The 27,128-nt window shown below is 40.1% G+C and overlaps 1 protein-coding gene across 2 annotated transcripts in view; it reads left to right on the forward strand.

Annotated features, from left to right (window-relative positions):
- Positions 1 to 27,128, forward strand: part of BMPER (BMP binding endothelial regulator) — a 207,164-nt gene that overhangs the window by 72,247 nt on the left and 107,789 nt on the right. For both annotated transcript variants that reach the window (XR_014474987.1, XM_083188458.1), the window contains exons 5-6: positions 2,031 to 2,121; positions 2,970 to 3,052. Coding sequence is in view for 1 of the 2 variants with exons in the window: in XM_083188458.1 (XP_083044584.1) it covers positions 2,031 to 2,121; positions 2,970 to 3,052 (174 nt within the window). In the remaining variant the exon portion in view is untranslated. The remainder of the gene's footprint in view (positions 1 to 2,030; positions 2,122 to 2,969; positions 3,053 to 27,128) is intronic.

Consider the following 27,128-nt stretch of genomic DNA (forward strand, 5'->3'; position numbering starts at 1 on the left):
AACATCCAACCCTTCATTGCTGCAGAATCAATTCAATAAATGTCCCAGGAACTGTGGGCCTTATTCAGATTAATGTTTTAGCAAATGAGTGATTATCGGTAGACTCCGGATACGTTGCGGCCATAATGCACAGACATCATGGTTGCTTTGTGATGACACTCGCAGTGAATTTGTTAGTTTTAGGGAAGGAAAAAGGGGAATGTCTGCAAGTGCAGGAGTGTCGTGACCATTTTGGCATGTGTCAAAGCTCTAGCAGCCATTCTGATCTCCATGGAGGCACTCAGGGAGTTAGTATTCCGCAAATCTGCATTGCAATTGTGAATGAGTACTCAGTTGATGAGATTGTTGCGATGACTTCAGTAGGTGTCTCTATTGACTTGTGGGCAGCTTCTACACTTGCATTGCATCGTAGTTCCATCATACATAACATATATTCATATTGCCCAAAAGTTGGGATAGCAAGAAGTAAAGTAGGCAAGCATAAACAGGTGTTATACATGGTCTCATGTGGCCTTTTCTGCCTTCCCACAAATTCAGGCTGCCCTTCATGTGTGGTCAAATTGCACTGACATGTTTGTTTAGGTCCCTTCCTGAACAACCAGATTTGAATCTAGGCCAGGGGTGTCAAACTCAAATTCATCGGGGGCCGCATCAGCAGTTTGGTCACCCTCAAAGGGCCGGTTGTATCTGTAGGTCCCCCTGTATAATTATAATGCCATGACACCACAGGCTGCTCCCCCTGTATAATATAAAATGAATGCCATGACACCACAGGCTGCTCCCCCTGTATAATAATAATGCCATGACACCACATACTGCTCCCCCTGTATAATATAATAAAAGTAATGCCATGACACATAAATGATTACACAGGAGGAGCAGCCTGTGGTGTCATGACATTATTATTATTATACACGGGGGACACCTCAGGAAACAGCAGATATATATATATTTTTTTATTGTGAGTGTGATCCTCATCCTCACTTACTGTTTCTCCATCTGTCCTGCAGCTGCTGCGGCTTCCAGCTTTTCTTCACTGCTTGCTGCAGCCACACTGTCCCTGACTCCCGGTCCAGCTTCCCTGCCTGCTCCTACTTCTCTACAGACGCATGGGCGGGCGGCGTCATCGTCATGACGTCCCCACCCAGTGTCTGTCACTGCCGGGCATCAGAGGGAACAGGCGGCCGGGCCCTCCTCCACGTAGCCGTGGAGGCCGGCGGCCATGTTTCTGTAGCCGCATACATATGTGCCTACAGGAACATGGCCGCCGACAGTGGAGGAACAGGTAAGGCGGCCGCGGACGTGGACGCGGCCCGCAGCACTCCTGTTTTAGACACACTGCCCCTGCGTGCTATCTCCTCGCGCGGGCCACATGATGAGGTCTGGCGGGCCGGATTTGGCCCGCGGGCCTTGTGTTTGACACCCGTGATCTAGGCCAATGGTTCGCAAACGCTGACTTCTAGGCAACCAGTGCAGGTTTTAAAGCTATCCATGCTTGGACCTTTGATTATACCACCTCTGTAAATGCAGAGATATGCCTAAAAACCTGGACTGTTGAGGTACTTTGAGGATCATGCTTTGGATCCATTGATCAAACCCTTTTTGAATTATTAGTAAAACACATGTCCATTTACGACTCTTTTACACAGATGCAAATTAGACTTTAAACTTTAAACAAAGTCGAGGCTGCATTGACGGAAATCCCATCTGAAAACAGCCACATTGTATAGGAATGTCCAGATTTTTCAGGTAGCCCAAAAATCTGGACAACATTAATACCCCCCAAAATGTGCTAATTTATAGTATCCTTGTAGCTTCTGTTAAAAAAAAAAATATATATATATATAAAAAAAGAATATATATATATATATATATATATATATATATATATATATATATATATATATAAAATGTCCATTGTTTATCTGATAGCATTAATGCTATTAAATGACAGTACCCGAATAAGTACTATGATACATATATTTTTGCTGTATTAAACCAGTCTAATATTATTATGTTTCCATTTATAGGAAGGAGTTATTACAGAATCTGATGTTCAGTGTTTAGTGCACTGCAAGAACCCATTAAAACAGTCAGGATTATGCTGTCCAACATGTCCAGGTAATGCTTCAACACCTATGCTCTGAAATATAAAATACAGCGAATGATATTATCTGACATTATTGATGTATGATGACCCTGCTGAATTCCAGAAAATAAGAAACAAGAAAGTATATTTCACAACAATGACGAAGGAGGTATTTGAGATTAGCCCAATGCCCGATAATAGCCATATCAAAATCTTAATATTACTCCATTTATTAATTTGCAATCAGAAAATGCTCAAAATATCTCATTTCACTGAAGCAAGATACATTAATAATAGGAAGTATCTAAAACTACCCCCCCCCCCCCAACAAAAAAACAAAAAAAAACCTATTTTCATATTAAAATAAACAGATCTTCTATGTAAAAGAATGTGTCCCTTCGCCTCATTGTATTCTTCTAAACTGGTCTTTATTTTTGTTCAATAAACTGCTTTATCAGCAATAAATATACTGTACCAATTGCTGGAATATGACAGTGTAAAAATACTGTGTAGCCTTCTGTCTAATCTATTCTATTGACAGCACTCATAAGCATTGAGCCTCTGTCATTGCGCCTGTCAGCGCTACATATATCTACGATAAAAAGAAAGATGGGGTTCGCTGGAGACAGAATAGTTGAGGGCATTGGTTTATAAAGTGTTTTGACGGCATTAAACACACCCATATTATAGTTACATTTTAATATACTTTAATGTGGACCTCCGGTGACATTTCTTTTTTTTTTTGGATACCCACAATAATATCTGTAAATACAGATAACAAGCACGAAGTTCATTCTAATGTATGGCGATCCTGTGCAACTATACACGTAACAATGATGAAAAGATGCCAGCTCCTAACCTCTTCCTCTGTCTGCTTCAGGTTGTGTATATGAAGGCCGACAATATAAAGAAGGAGATGAGTTTCAGCCAGAAGGAAACAAATGCCTTAAGTGCTCCTGCATCGTAAGTTGTGGTCATGGAAAAGAATAATAGTGTTCATTTGTTTCTAACTTTATGGTATGTCATAAAATGAGAAGTACGACACACAATAATTGCATGTTAGAGGAGTTCCAATTGTAACTGGACAGTGAAAGATGACAATTACATCTAGTATGGAAATTCTTTTCACAACAATATCTTATATTTATTTGGGGCACCAACAGTTACAGTATTACAATGGTTCTAAAGAGATAGGCAGCCCTACACACACACATCAGGTATATCAGATATATTAATGTTCCCTATGATTATTACTTCTGCTTCAATGACATATTAGTCATGTCCTGCAATAGGTTCCTGTCCAGTTTCTCGTCCTTCCTAAGTAAAATATGTCCCAGTGCAGTCATGCCTCAGTCGTGATTGTTATTGCACCATGACTCTGCAATATCCACAATATGCAAATAAACCCTAGTCAGTATTGAAAATAGAGAGAAATTATTTGTAACTGCGCTTTTTGAGGAAAGATATACCACAATACATTTTTGACAATTTATTATTTAAAAAAATCATGAAAAAATTACCATAAAACATGATTACCATAAAGCATATTTCATGATTGTATACATTTAAAATGATCATAAATTGGTGCGAGCCTTAGTGAATGAATAACTCCACTTTGAATAGGTGGGTTTTAGGAAAGGCACCCCACTGATCCTTTTTTGTGTAACTGGTTCCTGTTCCTATTGGACTCCAATGGACAATTGATGTTAGGGGGGGGTGGGGTGAGGAGTAAATGTCACTCACATATGGGGGATAGCTACAACTGCTGCAAGTTGCATTGAAGTGGTCCCCGTGAAGTTGGCGTGCTGTCCTCAAATCAGCTTTGGATAGCCCCAATTGATGGCGATGTCCACTTTAGGGTCCTGGTTCAGGATCCGTTTGGAGGATGTTTGTAGTCCACAATGGAGGAAAAAAGTAGGGGTGCTGTGGGCTGACGCGTTTCGCTGTGTAGCTCCCAACTTTTTCAAAGGTTCTTTGAAAAAGCTGGGAGCTACCCAGCGAAACACAAGCCTGTTATCAATCTGCAGCGATAAGATTGCAACGGATAATCAGACATTCCTGTAATTATTTTAAATACAATGTTGCTGATTCATTGCCTGGTGATACTGGGTTTTAGGGGCGTATGTGACACCTGGTGCGGTTGGCATAATGTCTGCTGCACACCTAGTAAAGTAGTAAAATAAAATGTGGCTCTGTGGATGATAAGCAGGACTTTGCATGCAAGTGGGTGTGGCCTTGTGACTCAAACACCCATTTCATTATTCCTGGGGTCCCAGAGATGCATACCCTCAAAAAGCATCTACACTGTGACAGGAGCTGGGTGCTGTACATAGTTTTACAGTACAGTTCACGGCTCCTGTCACTTAAGGAGAGGCAGCACTCCTGGGGTGCAGCCCACAGTGGTGCACCCCCCTGTTGTGACCCCACTGCTGGTCTCAGATTATTATGTAAACCCAATGATCTACTTACTAATCCAATACTACTGTATCTATGTATGTGCAAGACCCGTTCTGGGCATATGCAGAACAGGTCCAGCAATATCGCTCTTAAGGTGCCCATACACGTTACAATTATTGTATACAATATTGTATACAATATCGAATCTCATCCGATCTCGGTTTTGCGATGAAATCAGATGAGATGAGATCTAGTACAAAAAGTATGTGCAGCACATACTTTTTGTACTAGATCTCCTCTCATCTGATCTCATCGCAAAACCGAGATCGGATGAGATTCGATATTGTATACAATATTGTATACAATAATTGTAACGTGTATGGGCACCTTTAGACTTCCCTTAATTTTCATGTTGTAGCGTTAATACATCTGCCCCATTCCTTTTCTTACTACTGGTAGAGCAGAGGCAGCAACAGGGACTGTTCTACAAAACAGAGATGTTTTCCCATGTTTTATAGGTGTGCTGAGGCCAGGGTCTGCGTCATTGCGCAGAGACCTTGTAAACCCATGCACAGCACAGCGACCAATCGTTGTGATGATGAACCAATGTGGGGTCTTCAGATGCAGCACTTAAATTGCAGACGCTGGCAGTAGGTATCTTTCATTATAGCATTTATATTTCCCTTGTACAGGATTGCACAGATGCTTCCTTTTGGCTGTGAAATACCACTCAAACTGATATCAGGCCCAATAGTGCAGGAGTCATACGTTTTCATTTATTGATGTCCTGGCCACTTTCATGTGGATGTTTGACCTCACTACTAAATAAAAATATAGAAAAAAATTAAGCATGAAGTATAAATGTATAATTTTTTTTATTCATTTTGTTTTTCCTTATCTCTATCTGCAAATGTCATTCCGAGTTGGTAATAGCAGAAGGATTGCAACAGTGCCCTTGCATTTTTTGTTAAATAGCACGGGAAAGAAATCACCACAGAGATACGTCAAATGGTTTTCCAACAGTGGCTAGCAGTGCTATCGCCTGGGGTCACCCTTTCGTAATTAGCTTTTTTTTTTCATTTGGGTAATAGGCATGCCTGGATTAACATTTACTGTATATGCACAAGCGCAGAGGTCAAGCCTGGAGATAGTTGATGATAATAATAAGGGGAGAGATAGTTGGTGAGGGACAGTTGGTCTGAGAGAGAAGAAATGTGCCAGTAAGTGTGGGCTATAGTCCAAAGAGGTGGAGAGTGCAAGGAAAGCCAGTGATAGAAGTGACATAGACAGTGGCGTAGCTACATATGTGGCAGGCCCTGCAATGGCATGGGGGAGCGGCGCCAGCAGGGTCTGTGGTGGGCGCCACTGGCTGAACTGACAGACGACCTATGTAGCAGTGTGCTAAACCGGTCCTGCTCTGTGCATATTTAATGAGCAGGGACCCAGCGCAGTGTATATTTAATGCTCAGCGCTCACTGCTGCCTGGGTCGCCTGTCAGCTCAGCCAGCGGTGCCCATAGTCAATCGCCTCGCCCTTTTTGGGGGGCGCCAGAATTTTTTTGGCAGTGGGTAGAACGCCTCGGCACCTATGACGCTAATGCACATGTGCAGACCCCCCCCCCACCATCGGCATTCGTCCCCTTACGATAAAACTTGAATTAGGCCCCAAGTGAGAGCGAGGTCCAGATGCACTAAGCTTCAAAAGTGATAGAATGGAGAGTGATAGACAGCCAGCCAATCAGCGCCTATCTGCCATGTCACAGGCTGTGTTTGAAAAATGTCAGGCAGGAGCTGATTGGCTGGCTGTTTACCACTCTCTATTTTATTACTTTTAAAGCTTAGTGCACCTGGCCCCGAGTGAGGAGAGGAAACAGGCATGACATATCTAGCAGCAGCCAACAGAGTGTGTGTGTGTGTGTGTGTGTGTGTGTTTGTGTGTGTGAGAGAGAGAGAGAGAGAGAGAGAGAGAGAGAGAGAGAGAGAGAAAGTGCTACCAGGACAAATGTCTGAACCTGGGCTTTGAGCAGTATAGAGCTTGAAAATATATTATTTGTGCATTTCTAAACCTAGTATTTACTCTAAAGGAGTTCCTTGCAAGAACAGTGGCATCACAAGTTGGTTGAGAATTGTTTTTAAAACCATTGATGGCAGGTGTTAGATCCTATACTATCAATGGTGACAACTGATGTTGAGAAAACATTGGCGGTCCAGTGAATAAGCATTGCCCATGCACAGCAATCAACTAGTGATGGATAAACCAAAAATTGTTTTCTACTGATGGTTTGAAACCATCGACCATCCTTCAGTGAATATCACTAGGTTGAGATGGGAGATGCTGAGGATGTAGCACAGCAAATCATGTCATCGCAGTCCCGACATTGTGCTTTGTGATCGGAGATGATGATCTTTTGCAACTTAAAACAATACCTACCTTTATTCCTTTTCTTACTACTGGTAGACTTAACAGCACAGACTAAATGTATGGTAGAAGTTCTGCAGTGTAACGGAAAAATGTCCGTGATTACATCAGAGTCTTGTATATTAACTTTCTCCTTGGTCGTGACCTGAAGCATCTGATCTGCCTATTTTACCATAAAGTTGTTTTTAGACATGTGAAATTATTCAAGTTTCTCAAGATATAAAACCAGATGAGTGAATTTCTGGGAATAGACTCTTATCTCATAAAAGACATACCGTATAGATTTGAGAAGATAAAATAAAATAAAAAAAAAACATTCAACTGTGCTGTTTAACATTAAAATAAAATGTTGTTTTGATAGTGTGTCCAATGTTTTCCTCTAGTAAATCCAGTTTGTAAATATTGTGTGTTTCAGAAAACGTTTTGCATGTTTCTTGTTAAAAATTCTTCTAGATCCAGTTTACAGCTGACCCTTATTTGCACAGCTTAAGAAGAAGTCCAGTCATTATCCACTTGCCTTGTGTGGTCATATCGTCTGTGACCAAAACAGATTGTGCATTATATTACCAGGGGCCTAATTCAGATCTGATTGCGAACTTGCAGCCCTGGGGATTATTGATAGTAGTATGCATGCGCAAAACTGTCCTGTGATAAAATCCTGCTGCTTTCTTTTTTGCTGGCAAGTTGATTGACAGGAAGCTGGCGTTTGAAGGTGGTAACCAGTACTATTTTTCAGCAGGAACCAGCAGAAACTCAGTTCCTGAACCTCTAATTAAATATGACATCATCAGGAACTGAAAATGTACTTTCCATAAGATATGTTTTATTTTAAAATCACCCGTGAGTGCCTATGTTTCTAAATACAATATATACATTTATCTCTCCTTTGCTGTCTCTATTATATATACATATTTTTTATTTAATTGATCCATCCCCAGACCTGGAGTTCCTGGACCTATTTTTCCAGAAAAATTGCACTGGTGGTAACCAACCATTTTCTGGGAGTGTCAGGGAAAACACAGGCGTGCCTAGGCTTTTTAAGGGAAGGTGTGTGACATCAGTTCCTGATCTGATCCAACGTACACAGACATCATTCAATGGTGCGAGGCTTGAAAATTTGGGGATTTTCCTCTGGCAGGGCAGCGTTTACCTGCTGATAGGGCTCCAAAAGCAGCCTTCTCTCTCTTTCTCTCTCACACATACAAACACACACATACTCACACTCAGTTTCTCTCTCTCTTCCTAAACTCTCTTTCCTTCTCAGTCTCTGTTAAAGTCTCCATAATTCTCTCTGATCCTGATTCTCTCTCTCTCTCTCTCACACACACACACACACACACACACACACATACACAACCTCAGTCTCTTTTTCTCGCTCTCTCTCATATTCCTATCTCTCTTTCTCATCCACACACCGAGTCTTTCTTTTTCACACTTCAAATGCCCACCAATCTCCCTTCACCCCTGCCCTCTGGACAAAATTGCTGCTGCCATAACACAAACCACCTGCAAGCTGCAGCCGCCGTGGAGGTAGAGACATCTTCCCTTCTTTCACACTGCAGCAAACTTTATCCTAGCTTGGCCAGCTCCTGGAATATCACAATTTTCATGTTTTTAGGGGGTGGGGCCTAATGCAGGGAAGTGGCTATCCCATTAGCCTTTACCTCTGTCTTACAATGACACTGTCTCTCTCCCTCCTTCTCTCTCTCCCTGACACTGTTGTGTTCTCTTTCTCTCTACCTGACATAGTCTCTCTCTCTCTCTCCCTGACACTGTAACTAGAATGGCCCCGCATGTGCAGTTGCATTTTTGTTATGCCCCTGCACATGCGCATTTCAATCGCAGCACATACACAGCCTGACAATTATTACATGATAAATCCTTAAACCTGAATTAGGTCCATTCTGTGTGGCTAAGTCTGTATATGGAGCACAAAGCAACTTGGCATTGAAAATAAATTCAGCTGCACTTCATGTACAGATTCAGAGACTCAGTTGCACAAAGATGTACAAGTGTTATATATAATCAAATTATTGTGAATAAGAAGCATTTTAGGTAAAAAAAAAAAAAGATGTCAGATGCTAGCAATCTGTTATGGGACCTGAGAAGGGCATTAAAATGGCATATGCAATCTACATTTACTAAAGAAAATTCTAGACAATCTGGAAAGTTTGCAGTGGGTTCTTCCCTATAATGGACTTTTGGGCATTGCTTCAATCCTTTACAAAATACAAAGCCAAAAGACTGTAAAGGTAACTGCAGATTATTACTTAGCAATGTGCCAAAACATGGACAAATACTTGCATACTTGCACTATGAAAGACTATTACTTGGTTAACAGTTTTACACACCTCCTAGAAGATGTCAAAGATAAAGCAGAACATCAGTCATACTTTGTAATGCATGTTATACTTTTCTTTTTTTATATGAGACAAGCAATGCAAATAGTTTGTGTTTAATTTATTGCTTAGGTACAGACATGACCATAAAAACACTGAGAATTAAACATCAGCTATTTTTCCAGTCAGTCTGCTTCATGTCAGTATGTTACCTGTCATTTGTGGTTTAAAACTAAATAGGACCAGTCATCGACTTTAGTGCACTAAAAGATAACTTGTGTGTATTTGCCAATTTTTTGATTAGCACATGTTCGTTAGGTTATAGAATTGTAAGAGGGCAAATTTCAAAAGTAAAATTTTAATAGCATCATTGTCAGGACTATTATGAAGAGTATTGAAATGTGTGATACAATCCAGTACTTATTAAACAACACTAAAGGGCATATTCATCCCAGGCAGGGCCAACTTAACATATAAGCACACTGGGCAGTTGCCATGGGCCTCGAATTTCCAGGGCTTAAAGTGGTCCTGAGGAGGTGGTGGATCTCATATAGTAATGCCTCTTATTCAAGTAATGACACACAATTGTGCCCCTTATTCAAGTTACGCTACACCAGGGGTGGGCAACTATTTTGGCTGGGGGGCCGCTTAACACTTCCAATAAATATTCGAGGGCCGCACACACACACACACACACACGCATGCAAAGTGGGGCCCCTACCTACACAACTTAAAATATATATGAATATATATATATACACACACATATAAAATAATATAGGCCCAACTGGCAGCTGCTCACTAATTTTTAAGGGCCATGGAGCAAGGGGAGCCAGGATATTATATATGTGTAATGAATAAAGGATTTTTCAACAGGTTTTATATTGTGGGTAGAAAAACGGACACTTTTTTCATCTGAGTGCCTCCTTCATTCACTGCCTATCCATCGCCATTTTGGATGGGCGCCAGGGTTGGAGACCAGAGAGGGAGAGTGACAGGCCGCCAGAAATACATGCTATCAGCTCCTTACTTTTATTATTTTTCAGGTGCTGAGAGAGGGGAAGCCTCCTGCCATTGCTGGAGATGCCTGCATAGCCCTCAGCCGCGTCATGCACAACCCGGCAAAACCTGACTTCAGTGCGCCCACCTCAGCAGCATTACTGGGAGTGTGGAAGGGGACACGGTCACGCGGCGGCTGCATCAACCAATGGCGGGGAGGTGGCTGCCGCGTCACTCCCACACTCCCAGTAATTCTGTGCGCGGCGGGCACAGTCTTGCAGTACCGCACTTTTAGCCCTGCGGCTGCCGGTTAAATGACAAGCGGCTCAGCTAGTCGGGCCGCTTGTCATAGTGTCAGAAGTCAGTGCGGCGGGCCAGACCTGAGCGTCTCGCGGGCCGCATCCGGCCCACGGGCCGCCTGTTGCCCACCGCTGCGCTACACGGTAGTACTCCTTATACATCTATGTCACACAGTAGTGTCACTTACATGTAATGCCCACAGTAGTATTGCTGCTTATACACATAAAGCCCACAGCAGTAGTACCTCTTAAACAAAATGTCCACAGTAAGTGCCCCTAATACACACATCTGTCTCTGTCAAGCAGCTCGCCAACCATGTCCCTCCAGCAGCTTCCCCTCCTCTCTGTGTTACCGCCGCCACCTCTCACCTTGATTCCAGCATGCACAAAACCTGCTCCTCTTACATGGCATCACATATGCTGTGTTAGGAAAGGAATCCACTGGGACAGGCTTTTCTGTAGTAATTACTGTGCAGGGCTGTGGTGAAGGCACAGCAACATTTTTTACAGGGGGACGAGGCAAGCAACTGCACATGGTGCCACACAGCTCGTCCCGCTGTGAAGACGAGTCCTCCTCCTATCATCTGCCGGCTGCCTGCCCTGCTTGTTCTGCTGCTATGCAGTTGACTGGAGATGCCGATGCTGTGTAAGCTGGGCCGCGGCAATGCAGTATTACTCTGGAAGCCTGGCCCGGCAGGCAGAGCAAACGGAAGCAGATAAGCGTGGCAGGTGGAGTCAAGACAGAAAGGTGCTCCCCTCCACCGGCTATCTTCACCTTCAAATTAAATAAAAAAAGAAAAGCTATAAAAAGGGGAGAAGGTGAGGGAGGAGGAAGACCTCTGACCACTAGCCGAGCCATCCTCTGCTGCTCACATTGTAGCAACACCTGGGGTATAGATAGTGGTGGCTACTGCTGTTGACAGGTGTCCCAGTATCCTCTCCCAGGCTGTAACTGTCATTGGCAATGAGCATGTAATCCCCTGTGGCAACAAACATATTTCTCCCTCGCAACGAACATGTAACCCTTGGTATCAAGAACACCCTTGACAATGAGCATGTAACGCCTGGCAAAAATAATGTAGTTGAGCTTGGTGTGTGGCATAATATGTAATGGCCATTAAGACGTGTGGCATAATGTGTAATGGGCTTTATAATGTGTGGCATTATGTGTACTGGGCATTACAGTGTGTGGCATATGTAATAGGCATTAGGTGTGCGGTATAATGTGTAACGGGCATTACAGCATGCGGAATAATGTGTAATAGACACTAGAGCATGTGGAATAATGTGTAATGAGCAGTTTGGCATGTGATATAATGTGTAATAAGCATTACGGTTAAACAGTGTATATTGAGTTAAGTAGCCTGGCACTGTTTGGGCTGTGTGTGCCCTATTGGGTCACTGGGTGGTCCTACATTTTTTTATGTCAAAGTGAGGCCTTCAACTAACCAACTTAAGTGTGGGAGGACAGCAACCATTCCTGTGTTAACCAATGTCTGGACATGCAGGTTGCAAACGGGGATGTAAGAATTTTTTTTGTGCTAGGATGTGCCTTTTTTTCCTGCTAGGCTGATTCTGCACATCTACGGGCCAAAAGCTTTAATTTGACATATCATATGCTCTGCTCAGGCAATGGCATCATAGAAGTACAGTAAGTCACTCTCTAAAAATCTCCCCTTAATAAATAGATTTTTCATAGAGAAATTGTTATGTGTGAGTGTGTGAGGAAATAAGGTTAAAGATGTATTGTGGAGCAGAGAGGATAATACCATTGTATATAAGAGAGTAATTTGAATTTAATTTTGAGTGGCTTAGGGAGCAAGTGGTTTAACTGACAGAGAGGAGCCACAGAGGTAGAGACAAGAGTAAAAAATAAGTAAGGATATTGGCTAGAGAAAGGTATATTGTTGTAATCATATTGGGAATGGATGGGTTAGCGAGGGGGAGAGGGGTACGTTAGGTCAAAAGTCATTAGGACGACCACTATTGGTAGTCAGGCAGTATGTCGACCCAGAAAAAAGTTTGACATGCATTAGGTCGACATGGGCAAAAGGCAGACAAGCAAAATGACGACATGGGAAGTCTCATCATGAAAAAGGAGGATTTGAATCTTTTTGTGTCTATGCCGACGTAGGTCAACATGAACACTGTATAAGTGTACTATGACCCTTCCATGGCTCACTGGGCTAGCCATGCTTCAGGCACGGTGCCTCGCTGTGCTCAGCATACTATTATATTCCTCCTCCACTACCACATACCGGGCAAGGGATCAAGGGATGGCACAGACCAGGACATGCTTGAAGGAAGAAGGGAAGGTGCCATAGGAGATACTGTAGATATGTTTTCCAAGTGTGCAATGTGGAGGGATGCTTCACAGGAAGCTGATGCTCGGTGGTGATGAGAGGTCATGGCTCATTAACTTAATTTTGGCAGTGAAGTGCCATTGAGTAAAAACAGTATGTATATATACTGTAGAAACCTGCAAATATATTCCAACTGATTCGTCTTCTGTATCTTTGTACTTACACACTGGGATGTTATCTTAAATCTATGAGGTGGCCTAATTCTTTTCCAAAGTCTCTTTAGGCTGTCCGGGATGTATCCTTAGGAATAGATCACTTAGATAAACATTCCATAGGCTGCAGAAGATGTTACAGTATTTTAGTTGGTTTATCATTGAACACAAATGATATCATTTTGTACCTGCTGCTTTTTTATGGAAACATTTTTTGCTGAGACCATATTTTCCACTTTCTTTGTTCTTTTCAATGACTTCGATTACATAGTTTGAGGCGTCTTTTTCTTCAAGAATTCAATGTACATATGAAACCCTTTTGTTGATACAGTGTCAAAAGGCTGTCAGCAGACCCAGTAGTATTCGGTCGTCAAGGACCACACAAGCGTTACCTCTCTCCAAGATCACTGCACACTGCTAGGGTGTTGATTTTAAACTTCAAAGCATATAGAATATTCCTTTTTTTCTTACTTCACTGACATAGAATATAATACTTAAAACAACAATATATTGGCAAAGAAATAGTGCAATATTTCCACTGATAGAATCTAGTTATTGTTTGTGTTTTTTTTAATACTACTGTTCTGTTTCCAAATGTATTTGTGATATATTTCCATAAGTTCAGATAGTATGCACAGAAACAATCTTTCATAATATATCTACAGTGATATATAAGTATTCTAAATCCATAAACACATCAGGCAGTATGCATTAGCATGGATTAGGCCATGGTTGCACTATAATAGCTACGGGTGCTTCATTTACCATTTTGTGGCTTATTCATCACCAACGGACTGTTACATATGCGGAAACGCATGTTTTAAGTAACAGTATTATTTGTTAATAGGGGCCCAATGGGGCCACCTAGAATTCTCCAAAAACTGAAAGTTTCAACTCCATCTTCAGATGGTGCTGATTCCTGGTGCCTGGGGTCGTGAAGAGAGAGATCATAGCGGATCCCTCCGTCTCCTTTTGCCATGAGTGACCTGCGGCTGTACACATGGGTACCAGAAAGATTCCAAAACTGGTAAGTATGACTGCTACTGAAGTAGCAGGGTTACTACTAATGGGAACCTCTGGCTATGGGCCAAATATAAAAGCCCCCAATTTGCAGGAGCTGGCATGGTTCTGGCTACAAAGTTAATAAATTTAAAGTGGCAAATAGTATGAAGGCAACGTAAATGGTTCCGGTTGATAGATCTACGGTGTCTAGATAGTCATTATTTTACCCTGTTAACCTATTGCATGTCAACCTATTGGGGTAGACATATTGACAGTATATCTAGACACTGTCTATTCGATATTCTACACACACACTAGGTTGGTTTTGCCTTTAAACTAATTGCTGCTTTAAATCGAGTGGCTATCTTACCAGAATCCCGAAAGCTCTGCGAAATTGTTGGCTATCACATTTAGACATATATTTTTAATGAGATTCCTTTTGTACCATCCAGATGAGCTTGTTACAGGAGAGTACTTCCTGCCTGGATTACTTGCAGTTACAGAATTGCAAAAAGAAAAGTTTGAGGCAGCGCTAACATAAAGAGATTTAAAGAGTTTCAATTTTTGACATATATTACACATTGACATCTAGCTAAAAATATTTACACCGGCCAGTACTAATAACAATTTTAGAAAACTGTAATCAGTAGATTTAAAAGCTGCAGTTAATATTGTTATCTTTGACATAGCTACAAATATTCAAATACAATATAGTATAAGTACTTAATGCAGGGGTTCCCAAACTTTTTGTATCACGGCACCCCGAAGCACCAGAAATGTTTTTGCAACACCCCTAGGCTAAAGGTTTATCATTAAGAAAGTCAGAAACAAATGTTAAGTTAAAAAAAATGTGTTTAGAACTCATTCTTAGGATCAGTTATGTGGTATTGTACAGGATTCACTACTGTCAGTCCCCAATTTGACTATTATATTGGACATAAATAACTTGAATTGGTCCAGGACCACCAAGCCAAGGCACCCCTACAAGTCCCCCAAGGCACACCAGGGTGCCACGGCACACAGTTTGGGAACCACTGACTTAATGTATAAATTAAAAATAAACAAGAATAAAAAAAAAAAACGGAGGCATTGGCACTCCAGAGAGAGGCAAGAATGGGGTGGACATACGATTTTCCATTCCGGTGGGCGGACCATCATATTACATATCTGGGGCTGACCATAACGGCAAATCCAGCAGGACTATATCAGGCGAATTATACACCCATAATTAAAAAAATAATAACAGACTTTCGGACATGGCGGGCCCTACCCCTATCTTATATTGGAAGATGTCAGTTGGTAAAGATGATATCTTTTCCTCGATTATTATACGTCATACAGACACTACCCCTGTTAACTAAAGATTCTGACATTCAGATATTAAATAAAGAGATAAGCAGATTTATATGGGAAGGGAAAAAGCCCCGAATCTCAATGTACAAACTAACCCAACAAGTCTCATTGGGGGGTGTGAACTTACCATGTATAAAGAGTTACACAGTAGCAGCAAACTTTAGATATGCAATAGACTGGATACATGCAACTGAAAATTATGTAAACCTAGCCATAGATCAGGCCTCCTGCCCCGATGTACCACTAACAAGTTTGCTACATATGAAGCCGTCAAAATACCCACTAAAGGTAGCAAGTAACCCGATGCTAGTAGCAACATGCAAAGCATGGAGGCTAGCCCACGCTAGACTAGGAATGTCCTCGCATAACACGCTATCCCAATAATTATTGTATAACACCGAAACAGGTTCACCAACCCTCCAAGATAATAAACTGATTAAAAATTATGATAAGGCAGGAATGAGGTTGGTACACCACACTATGAATGAAAATTGTACAGCTATACTGCCACATCAATTGTTATGTGAAAAATATGTCGATGTATCGATCCCTAGGTTCGTATACTTTCAATTAAGAAGCTACGTCCAGAGCACTATTAAAAAAATACCAGTACCTGAAACTGGGAAAAATCTAAGTAACCTGATAAGGAGCACGAGAAACAGGTTAATTACGACTTCATCGATATATCGACATATCAAAAAACAAATAACCCTGGAGAGGGACAATACGGTGTTTTCGAAATGGTCAAGAGACCTCCCGGGTACAACACCTCAAATAATCTTAAAGGCTTTTACGCGATTGAATAAAACATTGATCTCTGCAACATATGCAGAGATGCAGTATAAAATGCTGCATCGCGCATATTATACGCCAAAAAGAAGGTGGCAGATGGGTTTAACACCAGACTCGGCATGCTTCAAATGCAAGACGGTTGAGGCAGACCTAATGCATTGTATGTGGCAATGTGTAGAGGTCAATACATTCTGGCAGATAATTGGGAGTCACATATGGAACAGATACGGGATCAACATAACACCCACCCCAGAATGGGCTTTGTGGGACATAGATACACAGACAAGGGAAAGGAATCTATCCCAAGGGAAAAAAATATTCCTAGCAAAAATAGCGGCCGCAGCCCGGAAGACAATTCTATCACAGTGGGTGTCAAATAATACATTAAGTATTACCCTATTAGAACCTCGTATCTCGTATCTGTTCCATATGGACTGGCTTGAAATGTCATTAAATAAAGAAAAGAAAGTGGAGAAATTCTACTCCATTTGGTCACCATATATCAAAAATCTTACCTTAATAACAAAAGATTCCCTAAGACAAGCAATAAAATCAACCACCTGGTATAACCTAGAAACAATACGGTTGGGTAGGAAGCCATTCTAAATGGAAAAGTGGAAGCGTAGCTAGGATATCATGGTAGAGGCTCCTGAATAAGAACAGCCAATAAATGAAAGAGAGGAGGTAAAATACACACGACAATTAAGATGATAGATGAGGAGGATGTAAGCTAATGTTTATATAATATGTTGATATGATTGTATTATCATGCATCAAATTTATGTATTATTGTATGTATAATTTTATATTTTTCACTGGAAAAAATTAATAAAGTATATTAAAAAAAAAAAAAAGAATAAAAAAAAGATAATAAAATAGAAAATAATTAGACTAGTAGTCAGCATTCAGCGTTCTCCTAGACACGCTGCTATGGGAAACATCCTACATTTTCATAACATCTTTGTTGGTATACTCAGTTGCTTTACCTTCCTATAATGTTCCCTAATTGTTTCATTTAAGCTGTCCACTGTATGTGATAACATAGAACATGCACTATACCTTCATTTTGCAAACTCTATAAGGATAGTTTTTATATTTGATTGATCATACAAGTGTTTGATTCTGTAATTATCTTCCAAACTGGCTTTATAAAATAAAATTTAAGTCAAGAGATTACCTTTGCAATCAGAGATTACCTTTCTTCACTTTCTGTACTAAGTAGATTACACACATATTTGCATTTAAAAAAAAAAAAACACTGAACAGCTGCTGTCCACCGTTTCAAGTAGGGAAAGGTTTGCTGGGCAGAAAGTGTTACCCCTATTCACCCCCTTAGGAATCGATAACTGAGAGTATCCCTGCTTATTGGCAAGCTGCACCTGTCTGGTGGCCCAGTGGTGCCATGAGAGGGGGGATGGTACTGATTGCATGGGTCTGATGGAGGGGTCCAGCGGGGCCCCCATTACCTGGCGGCAGCATCTGCAGCCACTCTTCTCAACCCAACACATGCGGCTGTGTGCTGGTATGTAGAGTGGCCAGAGTGGCCAGGCAGGTGTTTAAATTACTATTTTTTTTTTTTATGTTCTAAGGGTGCATGGTACTATTCAGGTAGCATTGCCTAATCATGCCTCCTGTGATTAGTCCATGCCACCTGAATAATACCTGTGCCCAGGAGATTCCCAGGAGAGAGTTCTCCTGAAATCCTCTCTGACGATGTTTGCTACAAATACATCTTCAGCTTACCGAACATACGCAGATACAGTATGCCCCAGCTCTCAATATGGAAGCAAAATGATTGTTTTTTGATCATTATCTCAAACTCGATAATTAGTAAATATGTTTTCTTTTTAAACTGAAATTGTTCTAACTAATAGTTCTAATTCTACTAACACATATACATTCTAAAAAGCCTGGAAGGAAAAGATTGTTTTAGTCTCACATAAAACCATTCAGTGCACTTCAAATTAGCATAATCATTGTTACTGTTTATATAGGAATACAGTGTTAGTAGTACCTGCAATAAAAGTTCCCAGGCATCAAAATTTGTAACAGAAATCTTGATTTGTTTCCTCTTGTTAAATTGCCCTCCTTGGGGCAAAGCAGTGGCAGGCACCCCGTAGAGAAGTCTTTAAAAGGTCTTTCTCACAGACTATGTTATTATAGAAGATTTAGATTCTAATAACCATAAATATTTCCTTTTGAAGTAACGTGCGCCAATGAAAGCCGTGACGATAAAATGATGTATTGACAATAGTAACCATGGAAAAGGACAACTTAAAAGGCAGCATTTAAACTCATAACTAAGCTCCTTGAATTACAAAAAAAGATTTTGTACTTCATTGTTTTGTGAACCATAGGCCATGGGAACTTTGGCATGCAAAGCATTTAGGGAGGTGCATGGCATCATGCAGAGAGTGAATGGCTCAGTCTATTTAGAGGCCTGACACAATATACACGAAAGCAGCAAGCTAATGTTCATTGACCTTTCATGAAACTTCTCTAGGAAAACAATAGGAATAGGGATGTATGTATTGTCCACAACGTTGTACTACACACTACATAAAGCACCAAAGGTAATATATTTACTGCACTTTGTCATTCACAATTTTAAATATAAAAATGTTTTGAAGGTGTGTAATTTTTGGCAATTTAAATAACATTTTGTAAATATACATATTTGTTACACTTTCAATGCAGGTGTAATACTTTTTATTTCAAGTAAATTTGCTAATACCGCTTTCAGACAGCAAATGCAGGGTCACACCAGGACTTTGAAACGGTTCAGTCCCAGTGCGACCCTGCATGTGCAGTCTGTTCAGATTGCATCAGCAAACCAGCAAGAGTGACGGTTCGCTGAGGCCATGTGGGGGTGCGGTGGAGCATTGGAGCGTCATCAGGGGGCAGTTGAGGAGGCAGTGCTTAGATCTGTTGCTGCTCCAAGCGCTGCCTCCTCCATAGTGTGAACGGGAAACAGGTTGCTTGACCTGATTAACCCGTTCACACTGCACAGCAACACAACAACGAACCAGAAAGAACCCTTCATTTTACCTGGTTCGTATTGCCATGTTGCTACCGGTTAGCTGTAACCAGTATCCCCTTTCACATCGCACCTATTACCGTGTCGAACTGGCAAGAAATTGGCATGAACCCGGTAATTAGGTGCAATGTGAAAGGGGTATAAGTGAAATTGATTATCGTCCATGCCAGTAGCTGGGTTCTATATTAAGAGCTCTTTGTGGTGAAGAGCTGACAGCAGTTTGATAGAGTAATGCTATGACATTGCTACCATAACAGGTTTGATTCCCTGGTGCATGAATCACCAGGGAGAGGTTATGGAGAGGGACCATGAGGCTCCCTCTTCATACATATTTGCATATTAGTAGATTGTGAATTAGTAAATATGGATCTTGCCTTAGCCTATCAGGGACAAAATTCAAACAGCTTCAAAGCACACAATGAAACATGGAGGTTACAGCTGCTGTTGGTCCCACACATAGTACATGTGAGGGATTCTTGATATTTGCAGGTATTCCACAAGAATGGTAAATTTGGGGGAATATCCTGCAAATATAACGAGCTATTGGCACACAGAAGTGCCGATATCTCGCTGTCAGGGTATTCAACGAATCTGGTTCACTCATCATTTGCCTCCTTGCCTGTTCCCTGAGGGGAGGTGAAAATGGCAAGTGTGACCATTAAAATAGTGAGTCTCGCCACAAAATGCAGAAGACTCGCTGCATTTACGACGGACCTCGCCGTTTAAGGGGATCCTCTCACGGAGAGGATTCGGCCCTTACATTGAGGCAAGGGGGTTTGACAGTGAGAATGGCTTTTATGGCATTTCCTCGCTGTACAAATTCTGGGAGTGTCTTGGCCATTCCATGAGAGCATGGTAGAAAGAGCTCTTCCTCGTTACTTTGATATTTGCTTACTGTGTAATGCCAATAACTGTATAGGTCTGTATAATGCTAAGGTCTATATTATATAATGCTAAGGTCTATATTTTTCCCTTGCATATTTCTTATGGTTTGTGTTAATGAAAATCAGAATATTTTTTATCTTATATTTTTTTTCTCAGTGTGGTATATTTTTGTTTGTTGGCTTGTAGCTGCTGTTGTTGTGTTTTGTTAGCAGATTGAATTGGATTCACTGTTTTGAGACGCAATGTTATTATTCATAATACTGTACAAATTAAGCTTTAACCACATTATGTATATTATTGATTATTATTATGCAATTGAATGTAACGATGAATGGAGAAAAAAAAATATATGCAGACACTGTAACCTACCTACTACTAAGAGGTCAGCTGGAAGAGAGATATTTACAGTTTTAAAATTCACTTTATGGGGTCCTAGGAAATGAACTTACTGACCTACTTATTTTCTTCCTTAACATTTTTTTCTGTCTGTTTCCTGTCTGCCTCTAACCGAACTGCCTCTTAATGCAATACCAATTGGGAAAGAAAAACATGGTAACTAGGTAGAAGAAAGGCCCTATGGTTTCTTCAGTCTACCACTGAAAACAGAACAATTAATAAAGAGGCATTCATCATGTAACATTCAACTAAGTATGTCCTGTGCTTTAAGGATACTTTTTAGTGTGAACCGTTTTGTACAGGATGTCGCACAAGTCATTTCAGGAATATAACGATGTTAAAGGGAGAAGCAGCACAGGTTGCTTAGTAACCCAAACATATAAACATGTTACTACATGTTATTTATAACACCGTATATTATCTACACTTAATAATAAGTAAAAAAATATATATAACAACTATAATAATAATAATAATAATAATAATAATAATAATAATTATTATTATTAAAAATAATAATAATTCATTGCAATATGCACCATCTATGGAGTGCTAAATGTGCTATAATAGTGTTCTGTTTCTATCATATGTCTTTTATACAGTGCACTCTATACTGTATGTTAATTATTACATTATTATTATTATTATTATTATTATTATTATTATTATTATTATTATGATGATGATGAAGAAGAAGCAGAAGAATTGGGCTAGTTCATATGTATGCATAAATATTAACTATATATTGTGCATGTGCTTGTATATATGTAGGTAAACCCTAGAATGTCTGTGTGTGCATGTACATGTGGTAGGGAAAATAGATTGTAAGCTGCACTGGGGCAGGGACTGACGTGAATGTTCAAATATTATTTTTCATTCTATCTACAGTTGATTAAATCATAACTGTATACTTGCAAAGGTCATTTTGTTTGCACAGTTTAAACCAAGCCTGTTTTATTACATGTGCCCATGTGCAAAGAAAACCACAGAACTTCAACTTACACAGCATAATATCTGCGTTCTCTTTCTGATAAATTAGGATAAGGGTAGAGTGTAGAGTCCTTAGCCACTAGCCCCATCTAGTGTTTAAATGACATTGCTGCTTTCATCCCCAGGGAAAAACCATTGGCGACTTGCCTAATCCTGCTGGGAGTCAAGTCAATATAGTTGTCAAACTAAAACTAGAAAATCTGGATAAAAAAATGTGTTAATTTAAGCTTGAGATCATACTAGAAGTTAATGTGATTAAAGTCAGAGTTCAGTACTGTTTAAAGAGGCAAGATATTTCAGTATATGTGGTTATAAGACTTGTGTAGTATGGATAGTGCACACACAGTTACTGGAGTAAAAGTAGCATACAGCCAGATTATGTATATATATATATACATAAATTGCAATTTCCAGCTTAGTTATGTACCGGTGCCACAGCATGCAGTTTGTGGTTACGTATTATCAGCAGCTACTTGTTATTATATATTTAAGTGTTTTGGAACCAAAGACAAGAAACTCCAGAACACATCTGTTACTTACTAATGCTGAAGCTGCATAAATAGTTTGTTCCCACTGTGAATACTAATAGAATTCTCCTAATATGGCAGCAATTTGGGCAAATCAGTGGTTTAAGTTTTCAGCTTTCTGTGGGAGTAATAAATAATACATAGCTAACTGAGAAAAGGGGAGGGGGGCCTGGCAGGTGGAACATTGTTCCGTGACATTTATCTATCCAAATAAAACTTTTCCCCATGCCCCTTAATGCTTTCGTATAGGAATGTAAATGAGATCTTTTGTGGAGTTGTTGTTTTGTAAGCAAGCCTTTAGCACTTTCATGTCTTACAGCTACTGGTGTCTGCAGGGAGCAGCCCATAGTGCTTGCTCGGCCTTGTCAATAGCCCAATGTCATTGAGCTTGAGGTGATTACAAAGTGTTGCTAGTTCAGAGGATTCATAGTTGAATAAGGGTTAATTTTGGAACAAAACACCTTTAATTTCTATTTAAATATTGTTTGTTGCAAATTATTGCAGGTGCAAATTAATTAGTAGAAATTTATAATTGAAATTGATGACATTCTATTACATTAAAAAATGCTTTACAAAAATAATTTCCGAAGATAAGTAAATTAATTTGCGTATCACATGATTACAAGTTAATATATTAAAATAATTCATTCTAATACTGTCTATTGGTGCTCAATCCTGCACTACTTGTGTAGTGTTGCATACAGTGGGCAGTATTCAATGACAATACTCGGCATGTGCACCGAATCCTGTTTAGGATTCACTGCACAGTCGCTGTGTTCCGGAGGGCTGGAGCCTTCACTGCCAGCCCTCGCTGTCACCGTATTCAACGCCGCAGGGGCTCGCTGCCCCTGACGGCGATTCTTAACCCCTGTGGCGGACGTCACAGGGAGCCGGGGGATGGCGGTACGCAGGGAGATGAAAGCCTCCCTGCCTGTGCCGGACACTGTGGGACAGAAGCAGGAGAGCTAGCAGGGGACGCGGGTAGGGAGCCACTTGCACTGCTCCTGATCGTGCATATGTAATGATCGGGAGCAGTGAATATACGAATATCTAATGAGCGGCTATAGGCCCTCTGCTGGCTGATTTTTTTTTTACATTTAATATATATTCATGTGCTGTAAGCTAGGGACTAGTAAGAGAGATGCAGCAACAAGGGACCTGCCTGCCTGTCAAACCTGGCATTTCATATCTTGCGCCAATCATATTTAACATAATAAAATTCCTGATTTTTTTGTACACCAAATAAAAAAAAAAACTCATTTTAAAAGTTCACGTTCCAGTTCACCATAAAAAGATGGCGATTGCTACACGGTGACACAGCAAGTATCACTTAGAAAGCAATTTGCCATCTGATCATTGAATACACTCATGGCGAATCACATTGAAAAACCCATTGAAAAGCCACAGCGAATTGTGGTGACTATCAGACGGCGAATTGTCCGTCATTCACTGTTCGCCGTCGCCGAATATTGCACGTATAATAGGATGATTCACTTTTTCAGTAAAAAGATTCACCTTAGAGCATGAAAATAGCACACATTCGCCGTAGAACATGGCAAATCAGCCTCATTGAATACTGCCTAGTGAGTTAATTGCTTTAACATTAAGGGCTAATCATTCAGAGCCTTTTTTCCTTCGTTAAATCTATTTTGGGCATTGTGCCATAGAATCAGGGATAAATTGCTTGACCTTCAGTGTGTGTTAACATGGACCCGGTGACCATAAACAGGCAATTTATTGTTTGTTTTAGGTACCAAAAAAGAAATATTTATTAAGCCCCAAAAGCTCATATGCAGAACCGCTCACTAAACACATTCCAGTGGAGTGGTAGATGAAACAGGTGGAAAACGTTTTGGAAAGCCTCAAGACTTTAACTGGTTAACAAAGCAATGAGCAACTCGCTTAAGTGCCTAAAGGAAAGTGCTGGCAGACCAAAATGACTCCATCATAGTCCTCTTACTATGGGGACTTAGTAATTCAAGACCGGCAATAAATCCTTGTTAAAAGGATTTCATATCATTCTGAAAATGTCCGAATCCATAAAATCAGATGAAAGTTAGTGCAACAGACTCTGAGAATGAGTACCTACATCCTGTTCTTGAATTGTTAACATTGCCAAAAGCTCAAATGCAAGGCTTAAATCTTAGGCCCCTATTCAGTCTGTAGTCATGACAAGTTGAGGTCTGTCCAGATAAATAATACTAAACCGATTCAGCCGAGGAAAAAGTACTTCCCAATGCCCTAAACAGACGCCTAGAACATTTATCGTGTTATGGGCCATGCTGTAATCTATATAAGTGTAGGTTTTATGACATACTGTACATACTATATATATATATATATATATATATATATATAAATATATATATATATAATATATATATATATAAAGAGAGAGAGAGAGAGAGAGAGAGAGAGAGAGACAAATGAGTCCGGCACTCATAGATGACTGGGTGCAATGAAGCACAGAATGGCAAGTGCTGGGGTGCCTTCCTCGAATAATCAAAAGAATGATAATCCAAACAGTACTCCAACACTCCAACAAAGGCGGCACTCACTCAGGCTTATTTCAAAAGGTCCTTTATTGGTCCAATAAAGGACCTTTTGAAATAAGCCTGAGTGAGTGCCGCCTTCGTTGGAGTACTATATATATATATATATATATATATATACTTTGTCGATATGCCGGGCACTTCCTCCTAGTGCTGGTACTTGTCGGGTGCCTTGGTCCCATGAATCATATAGACTTTGTAGGGGGGTGGACGAAGCACTCCAGACTTTGTTCAGTGTCCAAAAACGAGATTATTTGAATCACAGCAACGTTTCAATGCTATTGCATTATCATCAGCCTGATGATAATGCAATAGCATTGAAACGTTGCTGTGATTCAAATAAACTCGTTTTTGGACATTGAACAAAGTCTGGAGTGCTTCGTCCACCCCCCTACAAAGTCTATATATATATATATATATATATATATATATATATATATATATATATATATATATATATATATATATATATATATATATATATATATATATATATAAAAGAGAGAGAGAGAGAAAAGTTATGAAGCACTCACCAGACTTGAAATGTAGTTAAAACACCGCTGTGTGTACTTTTTAAGGCATCAGAATGGTCTAGGGACCATCGTAAGGAAGTAGCATCAATATTCAACAGGGTAAACTGTCACAACATAAACCAGGCTTTTATATATATATATATATATATATATATATATATATATATATATATATATATATAAATAATGTTCCATATGGAACTGCAACATAAATAGCTTTATGATACATTCAGACATTTTAGATGATTTTATTGTTAATAAAGGGTGTATATTGAAAAAAGAGCATAGCGCAGATCATTAGTTCGTCTTTGCACCTTTAGAACATCTTTTGTTATTGGAAAATATCTTAATTATTATTGTTGCCAAGTTACTTACTACACTGCAAACAATGGAAAGTCTCTGTCACAGTGGACTGTTTAGGTTATAAACCCAAATTTAGCCCTGTAACAGCACATAAATGCATGTACACACTGGTGATACAGTATAAATCACTGTCAGAACAGATGTTTTTATTCGGATGAATTAAACAAAGAAATTTTAACAAGGGATTTTGGTTTACAATACTCAAGTGTGGATTAAAAAATTCCACAAGATGTAAGCTGTCATGTAAACTGCAATATAAATGTTGAGGACTAAAAGATAAGCAACGGTTGGTTCTCATCTGAGTGTTGTTAGTTATATTGATAACAAAATCCAAATTTAGATTGAAATTCAACCTAGTAAGTATTAAAAAGTTATATGGACTTGTTCCTATTAAATTAGTTGAAGAAATCTTAAATTACATTGAGGTTAGTTGAGATTTTGTCATTAATAGCTAGAAAATAGAACAGTTGCTATGCATCTAGCGTTGTAACTTATAGGGCAGTATTCAATGAGAAAAGTTCTCCGTGTTTTATGGAGAATTTGTGCTTTGTTCGCCTTGGACGGAGCATTTTGCTCTCCAAAAGCGAGCAACCCTATTCAATGTGAAATATTCTCCGTCTTTCTAAGTGATTTTCTCCGTCTCTCTCCGTCTCTCTCCGTGTAGCAATTCTCCATCTTTTGATGGAGATCTGGAATGTGAACTTTTAAACTAAAAGGTTTTTTTTTTTAATTTTGGTGTCAAAAAATCAGGTTTTTTTTTTCTGTGAAGGGGCATGTTATTTTTATTCATGTGCTTATAGCACATGAATATATATTTAATTTTAAAAAAATATATATTTTTTGTTAATTTTTTTTTACAGTGCAGCCAGCAGGGGGCTGGAGTGCTCGAGCCGCTCATTAGATATTCATATATTCACTGCACCCGATCGTTAATATGCACGATCGGGTGCAGTGAATACTGGGTCCCCCGCTGGCTATAGGGGGGGGCAGCCTGTGCTGCCTGGGTCCAGGGGAGCCCACCTCCCCTCCACATTCCTCTGGAGCAGCCAGGGAGACTTTAATCTCTCTGGCTGCTTCCATCCCCCGGCTCCCTGAAAGCTCCCTGCCGCGGACGCTCGTCCGCTGCAGGGGTTAAGACTCGCCGCGAGTGGCGGCGAGCATCAGCCACATTGAATAGTGGGAGCAGGAGGCTCCGGAACACGGAGAATCTCCGCTAAAACACGGAGAGTGCATGGAGAGCGAAATAAAACGCTCTCCATGCACGGAGAACTTTCACATTGAATACTGCCCATAGAAGTCAGACTGAAAGTACCATTTATAAAATATAACTGATTGAAATTCATACCTAATTTGTGGATAATGCAGCAACAATAACTGTTTAACATTTTGATTCCATGTTAAAATGTCCACTTCCAACTGTAGTTAAAGATACAATAGAAACACTCCTCCCATAACATTTAAATGATACCAACTCATCCCATGGGTTCTTGTGCTAATTAAACTGCCTACCTCTTCCAGGTGACTCTAAATATCTAAGTAGGGCAGCACAGACGGTGTAATGGTTAGCATTACTACTTCACCGCACTGAGGTCATGGACTCTATTCCCACCATGGCCTTAAATGTGCAGAGTTTTTATTTTCT

This window comes from Crinia signifera, chromosome 5 (assembly GCF_055691185.1).
Source record: "Crinia signifera chromosome 5, ASM5569118v1, whole genome shotgun sequence".
NCBI lineage: Eukaryota > Metazoa > Chordata > Amphibia > Anura > Myobatrachidae > Crinia > Crinia signifera.